Here is a 12983-nt window from a genome sequence, read left to right as displayed (position 1 = left end):
GCCTCCACACTGCATGCTGAGCGGGCCTCACTGGGGTGCTCAGTTGAAACAAGGATATCCTGACTCCTTCTCTGTGCCAGGTTCTGCTTGACACCTGCACTCTGGAGATGAACAGACCTGGCCCTGCCCTCAGGGAACTGTGGGGTTGGCAAGTCAGCCCTATAAAAATGAATGAATGTCTAGCGAGACACTGTACTGTGTTCAATGTTCATGGAACTTTGAGCTGTAGATTTGCCTCAAGTCTACCATGGAGGCTCAGAGAGGAGGTCTGCCATGACTATAATTTTACTTTACTGGGAAGGGCCTTCTGGCTAAGGGAACTGCAGAGCACAGGCCTGCAGATGTAGGATGACGGAGGAAGTGTGGCAAGTGAACACGTGGTGGGTGGAGAGCGATGTAGAAGGATTGGCTGGGCCAGGCAGTGGGAGGAACAGTGGGTTGGGAGGACAGGTAAGGAACAATTTGCCACCTTTGATTTAGGAAGCTAAGTAGATGGCAAGGGGAGGAGATGAGGCAGGGGGCTGTTGAGATTGGGCTAAGTCGGGGTGAGAGGTGACGTGGCCTGGTTGAGGGATGAGTAGACATGGAAGTCTTGAGGTCACATGACTGGAGTTGGCACCGAGAGTCGAGAACACTGAGACCCAAGAGAGCTGGGGTAGGCTTTGGGCTGTGGGAATCCTAGACCAGACGCCGGACCCCCACCCTTGCCCGGTTCTGTTGTCTAAGTCCCTGTCTCTCCGCTACCCTCCCCTGCTCCCTGCCCCTCCTCCCACATCTGACCCAGTTGGAACCCTCTGCAGGAGCTCAGTAGGAGGGACAAGGGTCCTTGCAGTGTCTCTTTCCTTATCAGCATGTCCTGTATCAGAAGCTGTATGTTATCTCTTGGATTGGAAGTGTTAATTCCAGAATGGGAGAGGGCCGTGGTCCCTTTGGGTCATTGCCGAAGGCTGGCTCAGGGAAGAGTGAGGTAGAAGAATCCTGGCATGGGGCACCCTCCCCAAGGCCTCCTAACCCAGCCAACTCCAGGAAGCCCACCATACAGTTCTCCTGGGGATGTGATGGACTCTCTGGGCTGGGTCTTGATTTCCGGGCTTGGCTAGGCACATCCTGACTTGGATACCAGTCTGAGGGCCCATGGCCTGAGAGCACAGCCTTGAGGTTAGCAGTCCTAGGTTCTGATTTTGTCTCACCACTGTCCTGTTGTGTGATTTGGGGCATACCACATAACCTGTCTGAACCCCCATTTCCTCATCTGCAGAGTAATGTTAAAAATACCTGCTTTTAGGTCGGCTGGCAAGGGTTAAATCAAGTGACATAGGTGAGGCATTCCCTAGTAGCTCAGCTGGTAAAGAATCTGCCTGCAATGCAGGAGACCTAGGTTCGATGCCTGGTTTAGGAAGATCCCCTGGAGGAGGGCATGGCTACCCACTCCAGTATTCTTGCCTGGAGAATTCCATGGACAGAGGAGCCTGGCCGGTTACAGTCCCTGGTATCTCAAAGAGTCAGACACAACCGGGTGATTTAAGCACAGCACAGCCCAGTACCTTGAGGTGCTGTGGTTGAGGATCAGAAATTGTAGCAACAAAAAATGGAAGAAAAAACACTCATGCTAATTAAGTGTGATGAGGATTGTTAGTCTGGGCACTCATAACCCAGGCCTAGGCCCTAGCCCTGGCTGTGACCATCAGGTTGGCATAGAAAATGAACACATAGTCATTGTGGCTCCTCTGATCCTGTCTTTCCCAGTCCTGGGTCACTCGGGAAGTAACCTGTGTCCCCATTCAGAGCTGAGTCACACCCTGACACCTGGGATGGCTCACCTGCCTGGCAGAGATCCTAGAAGGTTCAGGGACCCCCAGGATTCATGTTCTCATGGCTACCACAGACTGATTGGTCCATGAGAACTGAGGCTTCTGGGTCCATACTGCTGATACCATAGGGGAGGAGACTAACGATCAGTTAGCAAGTGCTGCAGTACTGTCTTACCAAGTTTACTTACGCTTTTTTATTTGCATTTAACAAATATTTGAGCATCTGGTCTGTGCCACTCTGTCCTGGGCACTGGTGCACAGTGGGGACCAAGGGATGCAGCTCTCAGGCCCTCTCCATGGGCGCGAGGGGTGTCAGGGAACCTGAAGGACAGGCCTCTTCTGGTCCTGGGGAGGGCCGAGAAGCGAAGCTTTCTGCTCCCTGGCTGCCTCCTCCAGCCCAGCGGTGTCCAGCATGGGACCCTGCATGCTGTGATTCACAGGAGGAAGAGACAGGATGTGGCTGAGCTGTGGAGTGTCCCATCCCCACTCCGCCCTCCCCAGCACAGCCCAGCACAATACAACAGGAGTCAGAACCTGGCTTCTCTGAGTGTGGGAGGGAGTGAGGCTATTTCAGGCTCTGTGAGTAGGGCAGTGAATGACCAGGTGAGGGGTGGCCACCCCCATGAGGTGTGGACTGACAGCTCCCAGCCACGCCCCTTCCAGGTCTCAGCTGGACAGAGGGAGGTTGGTTCCTCAGAAAGGCCGGGTGAGGCTCCCCTGGTCTGGCTCAGGGCCCAGGAAGTAACACACGAAAGGGCACCAACAAGGCAAGATTGTGGCATTGCTGTGGACGCTTTCACGTGAGATGCTGCTTGAGTGTGTATATCCTGGAGAGACATGTCTATGTTTGGATGTCAGTCAGCTGGCCAGCCCTATATCTTAGATTTCTATATGGGAGGAGCCTATAGATCTAGGCTTGTGATTCTTGTGGTGCCGGAGGAATCATTCTGTTTTCCATCCCTGAGGGCCTTGGTGGCGCACACACACACACACACACAGAGTTCTGTCTTGCTCTCTCGCTCCGACTTGGATGATGATTTTCACTTCCCCTTCTAGGCCTGGTCCCTCTGGGAGCCTTGGTTGTTGGCAAGGCGCTGGAGAGGACTCTGCACACCTCGTTTGATCCTGACCAGTTCTGACCTGTGAACAAACCCTAGTGGTTGGGCTGCTGTCACCGTGCCTGTGGGCCTGTCCCGTCTGACAGCCTGGCCCTCCTCCTCCTGCCCCATCCCCTGCTGCTGCCCACTCTGCTGCTATTTGAGGCTTAAGTAACCTGCCTGCCCGCCTTTGTGGGGAGCTTGGCTGAGGCAAGTGGGGCGTGGCAGCCTGTTCAGCTTACCTGATCAAGGCCTAGGAGGAGGTGCTTGCTTCAGGCATGGAGGGGGTGGGGGAGGGGACTGGTGGTGCTTGGGTTCTACCTTTAGTTAACTTGTTGTTGTTTTAGTCGCTCAGTTGTGTCCGACTCTATGAGGCCATGGACTGTATCCCACTAGGCTCCTCTGTCCATGGGATTCTCCAGGAAAGAATGCTAGAACGGGTTGCCATTTCCTTCTCCAGGGAATCTTCCCAATCCAGGGATTGAACCTGCATCTCCTGCGTTGGCAGGCAGGTTCATTATGGATAAGCCACCAGGGAAGCCCCTTTAGTAAGCTAAACCACACTGAAGTTTCTTTCTTCCTCTAGTCCTTTGAGAGTCAGCCTGGGGGTCACCAAATCTGTAGGAGCTGAGTAAGAGTTTTCTGACGTTGGCCTATGCCGTACTTTCTCTTCAGTGTATATGGGGATGGGGTCCCCTGCTCTCCCTGGAGGCACTGAGGTCCCGTGGAGCCTGAGAACGGCGGGGTGAGGGAGTAGGATTTCCCAGGACTGCACCCTCAAAACAGGCAAGGGAGATGTGGACTGAGCTGATGCTTCCTGAAGGCCCAGACCATCATCTACCCAGCTATCTGGTAGCAATAGTTCTGTCACGTGGAATCCAGGTCTTTGCTCAAGGCAGGTTAACTGTAGGCAGCTGTAGAAAGGTGAGACTCACTGCCCAGCGGAGCTGGCCTTGGGAAGGAGAAGGGGTGAGGAATGGAGGGAATGGCTTTGGACTTACCCTTCAGGGTTGGAATCAAGGCTCCATTGCTTACCAGCGTGTGACTGAGCAAGTCCCATGGTCTTTCTGAGAATCTCTGTTTCAGGATTTTAGTGTTTTGGGGGACTAGATAAGACCAAATATCCAGCTCCTATTAGGTGCTTAGCCATCTTGGCATGTGCACACCCACCCACCCACATATGCACCTCTGAGGGCCTTACACCATGAAGACTTGATGCTTTTAGGTACTCTGCTTGCCTGTGGCCTAGCCTTGTGCAGGTGTCCTGGGCCATGTGAGAAGGTGCAGTGTGGGGAGAAACCATTGTACAGGCCATTCCGCCCTGTGCTCAGTCATTGAGTCGTCTCTTTGTGACTACTCTTTGTGACCCCATGGACTGTAGCCCACCAGACTCTGTCCATGGGATTTCCCAGGCAAGAATAATGGAGTGAGGTGCCATTTCCTACTCCAGGGTATCTTCCTGACCCAAGGATTGAACCCACATCTCTTCCATCTCCTGCAGAGGCAGGCAGATTCTTTACCCCTGTTGCCACTTGGGAAACCCCAGGCCATTCCTCGGCAGGGCCTATTTCTTGGGCTCCCCGGTGGATGTGGATTGTATGTGGCATGGCTCTGGGGTCAGTCTGCCTGGGTTTGAACCCTGATGCCAACATTGCCTTGCTGGATGCCCTTTGCTGAACTCCCTGGGTCTCAGGGATATAATGAGCTGATGCCTAGAAGGCACCAACTGAGGCCAATGGTGAGCACCTTGTCAGATGCCAGCTGACATCCTTAGGATTATGCCAGGGGGTGAAAATAGAAAGTCCCTGAAAGACTTCTAGGTGGGAGCTCCCAGCAGCCCCTGGAGCCCCCTCTGAAGGGTGGCATCCTGCTGACTTCCCTCCCCTCAAGCCTGAAGTGTGGGTCCTATGCTCTGACCTGCTCGTCTGTGTCACCCATTTCCTTCCTAGTGCCAGTTCCACCGTGCCTTTGGGCCTGAGCTCCTCAGGGAGGTTGGATCTGGGGGCTTGTTGTGTTGACCTGCAATGCACAGGAGGGTACGAGCCCACCATTCACCCTCTAGTAATGGACAGGTGTGGCTGATCTCTTCTACAGGGGGTACCGGTGCAAGTGAAGGGCCTTGCCCCACTGCTCCCACTCGCTTGGGCAGCTCTGGGCTGCGTGGGCTGGCCAGGAAGGAGTCTAGGCAGCCTTCTGGGCCTGGGACTGGTGGACAGTGCAGCTGTCTGTCAGCTTATACAGGCTGTGGACATGAGGAGGGCCATTTCTGTTGATCCTGAGGGCTGGGTTTGGTCTGGGCTAGCTTAAACCATTTTTTCTTCCTGTATCCTGACATTTATTGATCTTGTCCAGTTTCCAGATTCACTGAGGTCCTGGCCAGCCAGGGACCATCTCTTCACTGATGTCACACAGCAGGGTACTGCAAGGCCTTTCCAGAAGGGGCAGTGGGGCCAGATTGTACTTGAAAACTACAGGCTCCAAGCCCTCTTCTCACTGGGCTAGGGCTCAGGAGGCCTCACAGCCTGAAGGAGGTACTCTGGGATCTCTTTCCTAGCAGTTGTGCTCTGAGGGCAGATTCTGGATGGGCCCCTCACTTACCTAAGTTGGTGGTGGGTCTGTCCACCACCCTGTCTCCCTGGTATGGTTCCTTGCTGATGCTAGTTCTGAGTACTAGCTCTTGTTCTGAGCTTAGCTATCCAAATGATCAATATGGGGAGGAAAGGGAGAAGGCCTTTAGACCTGGAAGGCCCAGGCTGCCCTCCGAAGGTCAGGCCCAATAAGGACACTGCATTGAACCACAGTGGGTGGGATTTCCAGCCATCAGGACACTCCTTTTTGGACCCTTGAAAACCTCAGTGAGCCATTCCCCTGAGCTGGGCTGGACTGTCCTGGGAGCCCAGGAAAGCCTTCTGCTCTGAGACCAATCTTGCCACTGCCCAGCTGGTCTTAGGACCTGTCCCATCTCTTCCTTGCTGGTGCCTGATTTGGCTGGCTCCCAACTCCTCTTGGTATGAGGCTGCTCAGCAGGTGGTGGGCGTGCTGGGTAACCTCCTAGGCTGCCCCTTAGCCCCTTGGACAGGGGAGGGGCAGGAAGTGTTCTCACATGTAGAATTGAAAAGGTGCTCAGGCAGGAAAGGAGCACTTGTGCCCAGGACTTCAGGAGCTCTGTCTCCTTATTGGCTGCCTCCCTCCCCCATGACAAGAGTTCCTCCTTTATCACCGTGGAGGGAGCAGAGGTTTGCTCATGATGCAGAGCCCGTGTGTGCATGTGTGTGCATGTAGGCATACCTGTACTGTCGCTGAAGAACTTTCCTTCTGCCTAGAGGCCTGGAGTGGTGGGGAGAGGGAGAGGCCACCAGTTACAGGCAGCACAAGACCTGTTCCCTCCAGTGGGCATTTGGGGATCAGAGAGGAGGGACTGGCTAGCGAGGAGCGGCAGAGCTTTCAGAGGAGGGTTGAGCTGAATCTTGAAGGATGGGGGAGTTTCCCAGGCAGAAGGGACTCAGAAATAGGGTTAGGAGGACATTCCAGGCAGAGGAAGTAGCCTACGCAAAGGGAGGAAGCATGGGAGGATGTGGCATGTTTGGCGAGCTGCAAATAGTTCCATGTGGGCATGTGTGGGGGTGTGGTGGGAGAGGAGGCTGGCAAGGCTGGCTGGCCAGAGCCTGGATTTGTCTCTCCCTCTGCCACTCAGATGCTTAGTGGGCGCCTGCCCACCTGGGTTTCGGCCCCTACTCAGGGCTAGGGATGCAGAGAAGGAGTGCTTGGTGAGTGTGTGGACAGAGCCAGGCAGTGTGTACACAACACACTGAGTGTGGACCGCTCTGATACAGCCTCGCATGCGGGCCTTAGGAGTTTCATCTTAGATAGAGGTGAATTGGGAAGATCCATTGAGAGGTGCTAAGCAGGGTGATCACAGTATCCTGGTGCCTTTGGGGGGCTGAGGAGGGTTGGAGCTGGAGCCACTGAGGTAATCAAGACCGTGGGGCCCAAACCCAGGTAGGCCAGGGGCTGGAGAGGGGACTGTTGGTTGGCCTTCCATCCATTTCTGTTTAGCCTGTGGTAGATGTCTCTTGTGTATAGCATAGGTCACTAGGTTAGGAACATGAAGATGGGCTTCGGCGCAGGCCCTGTCCTTTGGGTCTGTCAGCCTGAGACCTGCCCTCTGGAGCCACCTGGCGTTCTGGCCATCCTCAAGTCTTGGGTGTGAATGGGGCAGTTGCACCATCTAGAGACAAGAGATGGTATTGCAGCTGTCTCCACTCCTCTGGGGAGGGTGGGAGAAGCATCGGGTTGAGAGAAGTGGCAGTGCTATGAGGTTGACTTGATGCAGGTAACAGTTTACAGCACGGGGCTGCTGTCGAGCCACCCTGAGAAGGCTGTCCAAGAGGGTGTTTGGGCCTGAAGGATGGGCAGGGAGGAGCTACATGTTCAGAGGTTTGGGTAAGTGGGCTTCTAGGCCAATGGTTACCTCTTGTTTGGCCTATGTCGTAGCTACTAATAACTGACAAGTATGGAGCACTTGTCATGTGGACCATGACAAGTGCCGGACCATGCTAAGGCCTCCTGGGAAGTGTCTCATTTAATACAGTTCTGTAAGTTCTTATCTAGGCAGTGGGCTTCAGGAAACTAAGGGATTCACCCAGAACACAGGACTTGAGATTCACACACGGGCCTCCCTCTCTCCAGAAGCCGTGGTCCTGACCACTGTCCCATACTGCCTGCTGTCCCATACTGCCTGCCACCAAAGCCCTGAGCTATGCCTAACAACATAGGATTCAAGGGGACCGAGCTACAGAGAGTTGGGGTGACCCCCAGGGACTATGCAGAGGTGGGAGTTGGTGTCCATTTCAGGCAAAGTGACACTCCAAGGTCAGGGCTGATTTGGCCAGAATAGAAAGGTAGGGCTGGGCTGAGGATCCCTTAGGGGACTGGTGAGTGGGCTTGGAAAGGGCCATGGGAAGGCAGAGACAGGTGAACATGACTGCACGGTACTGGGATGGCAGGCTCAGGAGAGGAGAAAGTGCAGGTAGAAGGAGTTTAAACGGAGGGGTTAGTGGGCCCTGAGGAGCGCCTTCAGATGGAGGGAAACCCGGGACAGAGAGCCCTAGGTCTGTGATAAGTCTCTCGGGTTTAGGAGCAGATTCCCCTGGGGGCTGGTGCAGATTCAGGCGGCAGGAGGTAGGACACACTGGGGCCCATGGATGCCAGGAGGAAAAGCAAGTGCTGGGCTTTGCAGGCCTGGAGTCAACCCTAGGAAGTCTCAGAGCCTGGGAGCCCTTATCTAGCTGCAGTTTGTGGGAGCCAGGGGAGGGAGGGGAGCAGAGTGCAGTGAGGTGTAGGTATTAGGGGCCCAGAGAGATTTGGAGGGAACCAGCATTCTCAGCCAAGAAGGGGAAGTGGGGCAGGGTTTAGGGAGGGGCATGGGTTGGAGCAGAGGTACGGAGGCCCTGGTGATGGGGGCCAGCCCTGCCTGAGACCCTGGGGCTGAGGATCTCACTCTGCTTCCTGACCAGCGCTTCTGTGGCCTCTTTGCCGCCAGCAGGGGCCTGCCCTGTGCAGTGGAGGATGGATGAGACAGGATGCCACAGGCCTGGGTTTCAGCAGGAAAACTGTCAACTTCATTGTGGCGTCTGGGCTGTGGGGCTTGTTGGAGCTGGTAGTTCCCCCAGGCCCCAGCTGGCCCAGAAGCCAGGAAGCAAGAGGCTTGTGGGCCTCCTTCCGTCGCCAGCCCTGACACCCCTCCCCTGCTCTGCCTCCCCAGGTGCCCCCTGAAAAGTGCCGCTGTGCAGTGGGCAGCATTCTGAGTGAAGGTGAGGAGTCACCCTCCTCTGAGCTCATCCGACTCTATCAGAAATTTGGCTTCAAGGTGTTCTCCTTCCCAGCGCCCAGCCATGTGGTGACGGCCATCTTCCCCTACACCACCCCCCTGTCCATCTGGCTGGCTCCCCGCCGGGTCCATCCTGCCCTGGATGCCTACATCAAGGTGAGACACAAGTCTGGGGTGTGTGTGTGTGTGTGTGTGTGTACGTGTGTACAGCCAGTCCTTTGAGTGGGAGCTGGGAGGCCTGCCTCGTCTGGGGGGAACGGTGGTTTGGGGAGGGTAGGATCTCATGGAGCAGGTGCTTGTGAAGCTAGGAAGATGGGCAGAGGCTACTGACATTTCTTCTATACACCCAAGACCTTGTGGGCCCCAAGCATCTCCCAGGAGCACGGGGAATTTGTTCAGAAATCCAGCCTTGTCCTTTAAGCTCTGACTTGGACCAGAGACATCCTTAGTGTTCAGCTCCCACTCCAGGCCCACCCTGCCCCATCCTGCTGGAGGCTTGCAGACCAAGGACCCCGAGACAGACTTTCCCTTCTGTAAATTCCTCCTCCTCCTCTTCTAAAACATTTGGAAACTTGGGTGCTAGGGAAATGACCCCAATTTGGGCTTGGAAGTGATGGCTTATTCTTCCATTTGCCTTGTATTTGTCGAATGTCTATGCCAGGTGCTATGCTGGACGTGGTGTGAGATCCTGGTGTGTGAAATAGGTGTTTACAGTGAGGCGGTGGAGATAGGTGATAACGTCAGACAAAAATGGGATGTGTACTAGGAAAGAAGAGGGTGAGAAAAGGTGGGGAACCGAGTGAACAGAGTGGTCAGGGATGGCCTTTCGGAGGAGGCAACATCTCAGGCAAAAATCCTAGAAGAGCCCTTGGAGGGGTGGTAAGAATGTTCTCAGCAGAGCGAGGGTGAAGAGCATGGGTTTGCTCTAAAGACAGTGGGAAGTCTGTGCAGCATTCCAGCCGGGATCTGGGTTGTGGCTCATGGGGGCCGGGTGGAGGTGCTGAGAAGCTGTTACAAGTCCTGCCATGCACGGTGGCAGCTTGGGCTGGGGCAGGGCTGCGGAGGTGCAGACGAGGTGGGGATGTGCAGTCTGTTTTGGAGGTGGAACTGTCGACTTTGTGGGTGGGTTGGATCCGGGGGAGGAGGAGTGGGAGAGTCACGCCGCGGTCACCTCTGGCCAGGGAGGGTGGGTGAGCGTGTAGGGTGCTCTCCGCTGACGTAAGAAAGGCGGAGGGAGGAGGTGAGGGGCTCTGTGGGCTCTGTCAGTGGGGGTCTGTCTGGGGAACAGCCCAGCCAGGGTGTGGGGTCAGCAGTGATGTGTGGAATGTGGGGTTCACAGAGGGTTGGGCTGGCGGCTATGTGTGGTGACATGCACCATACATGGTTGACAGTATTTGCCCTGGAGGACGGCCGCAGCAGCAGAGGCTGTGCAGGGGCGTGGCCAGCATGGCAGGGGTCAGGGAACTGGAGAACAGAGTTAACAGGAATGTGTGCAGGGCGTGGCCAGCGTGGCCGGGGTCAGGGAACAGAACAGAGTTAACAGGGATGTGGACCTGGTGCTTTTGGAAGAACCTGGTGGCTTTTTGTCCTCCGAAGCATCTTGGGAAATGAGACAGGGCCGTGGCAATGGACGTGGGAGCCCAGACACGTGCTGGTGAAGGGGGTGTGAGAGTCTGTGTCAGGGCTGGGCAACGAAAGGGTGGGGCCCCAGGTCGCCAGCTGTGGCCGTGGTGGGCAAGGGTGGAGAGAGGAGAACCAGGAGGGCTGCTGTGGTGGGGAAGGGGCGTGGGGAGGACGGAGGAGGATCGCTTTTGTGTGCTGGAGGGTGCCAGCCAGAAGGGCGCAGGGGGCGGGGTGAGGAGACCTGGGCGAGCTGGCGGGTGGTGAGGGCAGGAAGGCCGGCCGCGTCTGTCCTACTCAGAGTTTGTCCCCAGGAAGGGCTGGTGTGTGGCGTCTCCGGTCCTGTCTGCATCGTCCTCAGATTCAAGGGCCAGTCTGGGGGAGCACCCCTGGGAGGAGACTTTGTGGGCTCCAGACCTCAGAACAGGACGTGTGGCCTGTGGTGCGGTGGCGAGCCACTCAGCCACCAATGCCTTTTCTTGGCTTCGGGGGTTTATTTTTAGACACCTTTGTCCAAATTCCCCGGCCCCTGACAGCTTCACAAGTTGCCTGGTTTTGACGTCACCTCTTTGATGAAAGCCCTTCCTCCTACCATCTCCTCCCTGGGAGCCTGTCAGCTGTGCTCCGGGCTCAATTTTCCTGGGGCTGAGCCTGCAGCAGGGAGGGTGCCATCCTCTCTCCTGCCTGGGATGCAGAAGCCACAGGTGCAGGGCAGTGCAAGGGGCTCCTCGGGGATGTCTGTGAGGCCTGCTGTGTGGGCTGGGCCACCCGCTGGGGGAGAGCGAGACGTGGGGCTGCCCCACAGTGGAGGCGCGGCCCAGCTGCTCTGCTGGTTTCTGGGGGTGGGGGTCACCTCTGCCCCCGTGTTCAGCCTGATCTTTCATGCTGGGGAACAAAGCCGGGTAAAAGATGAGGAAGGGGCAGGTTCTCTTTGCTGGTCTCCGCCTGCAGTGGCCAGGGGTTGGCCCTGTGACTGTCGGCCTGGGTGACTGCAGAGAATGTAAGGCTCACCCTCACACCTCTCCTCGTCCCCCTGACCCCCAGGGACCAGAGAAGAGAGGATGCTGAAAAGACTCTGGGCACTTCCAACTCTCCCAACCCTGACAGCCGGCTGCCTTTAACTGTGTGTGTGCCTTTAACTGTGTGTGTGTCTGTGTGTGCACACACATTACATACATGTGCACATGTCTTCTTTCCCCACCTGGCTGGCTTCTCTCTGGAGGAGGCTGGGTCTGCTGCGGAGTTGCTTCAAACACAGTGACAGCAGCCAGTCGGCTTTCTATTTCAGGAGGGGTGAGGGAAGCAGCAGCCAGAGGAGGCAGGCTCACCTGCTTCCCCAGAGGCTGGGGCAAGGGCTGAAGGTGTGCGATCTCAGAGCCTCAGATGGGGCGTGGAGAGCAGCTGCCGTCTTGGCAGCCGGAGATGTGTCTGAGCTGGGGATAGGATTGGTCCCATGGAACAGCAAGGTCCTAGGGGTCTCTGTGAAGAACTCAGAGAGAAGCACTTGTCAGACCTCTGTGGGGGTTCTGGAAGGATGGCTGGGTCCCAGGTATGTGGGGCAGCCCCTGGCTCTCTGGCCAGGCTTTCCTATCTTGGCAGTCTGGCAGGCTGTAGGGGCTAGAGTCCGCCTTCCTCCACGTGAACCACTGGGCTCCAGGCTAGGCACTCTGGGACAGCATGTGTGTGAGGGGTCTCTTGGGGGAAGACGCCCCAGCTTTGTCAGGCCAGTCCTCTGCAGTCCAGAGAACTAGTAAGCCTCCAGGGCAGGAGGAGACCCTGCCTTGAGCGTAGGAGGGGGATTCTCGGTCAGCTGAAGGAGGGAACTGAGCTCCCTTGAAATTCTAAGGCTACAGAAGAGGTGGGCCCCAGAAGTCAGCCCAGAACAACAAACAAAGGTCTCAAAATTCACCTCTAGGTGGGACCAGTCTTAATGAACATCCAGGAAATGCTTGGGGCACATGAAACAGACCAGAGCAGAGCTGGAGGCCCAGGGTCCCTGTGTGGGCTGGTGTGTGAGGTCACTGACACTTGGCTCCTGTCTGTCTGTGGCTGGAGAGGAGATCACTGGGAATGTCAGACTGCCCAGCAGAGGCGCCTGTGCCTGACGTCCTTGCAACAGGATGTATGATCTTTTCCACAAACCCCCTTCCCCAGGTCTCTGCTTTCCCTGAGTTTTCAAGAGAGGGACCTTTTGAAGTCTGGACATCTCTTGAATTTAGGGAGACATAGAGCATTGTCTGTGGAGGCTGCTTGGCTGGGAAATGGCAGGCAGGCCCTGGAGGTCAGATGGTGGCTCTCTCTGCATCGAACTGGAGAAGGGTGACAGGCAGAGCAGGGTAGTTCCCCCAGTGGGGGGACCTTGGTGGTAGAGTCCTGGGATAGCCAGGTGGACAGGGTTATCCTGCCAGGGACAGCTGTGAGCAGGGACCCCAGACCTCAGTTCTTGAACTGTTCTGGGGTCAGGAGCCTTGGTGCTGTGCTCTGGTGCCCCCACGGCTGGCAGCCAGGGGTAGGGGCTGCACTCAGACCTTCACCTACTTCAGCCAGGGTAGCTCTGCCTCTGGGTTTGATACATCAGATGACCTCCTGAGCTTTTGTTTGGAGGAGGATGTTTGAGACTTGCTT

General features: G+C 56.2%; 1 protein-coding gene across 5 annotated transcripts in view; it reads left to right on the top strand.

Annotated features, from left to right (window-relative positions):
- The window catches only part of TEX264 (testis expressed 264, ER-phagy receptor), a 30451-nt gene that overhangs the window by 4634 nt on the left and 12834 nt on the right, over positions 1-12983 (top strand). For all 5 annotated transcript variants that reach the window (XM_070456004.1, XM_020876094.2, XM_020876093.2 and 2 more), the window contains one exon: positions 8673-8894. In XM_070456004.1, the coding sequence (XP_070312105.1) occupies positions 8673-8894 (222 nt within the window). The remainder of the gene's footprint in view (positions 1-8672; positions 8895-12983) is intronic.

This window comes from Odocoileus virginianus, chromosome 26 (genome assembly GCF_023699985.2).
Source record: "Odocoileus virginianus isolate 20LAN1187 ecotype Illinois chromosome 26, Ovbor_1.2, whole genome shotgun sequence".
NCBI lineage: Eukaryota > Metazoa > Chordata > Mammalia > Artiodactyla > Cervidae > Odocoileus > Odocoileus virginianus.
This window is presented reverse-complemented; position numbering and strand designations above follow the sequence as displayed.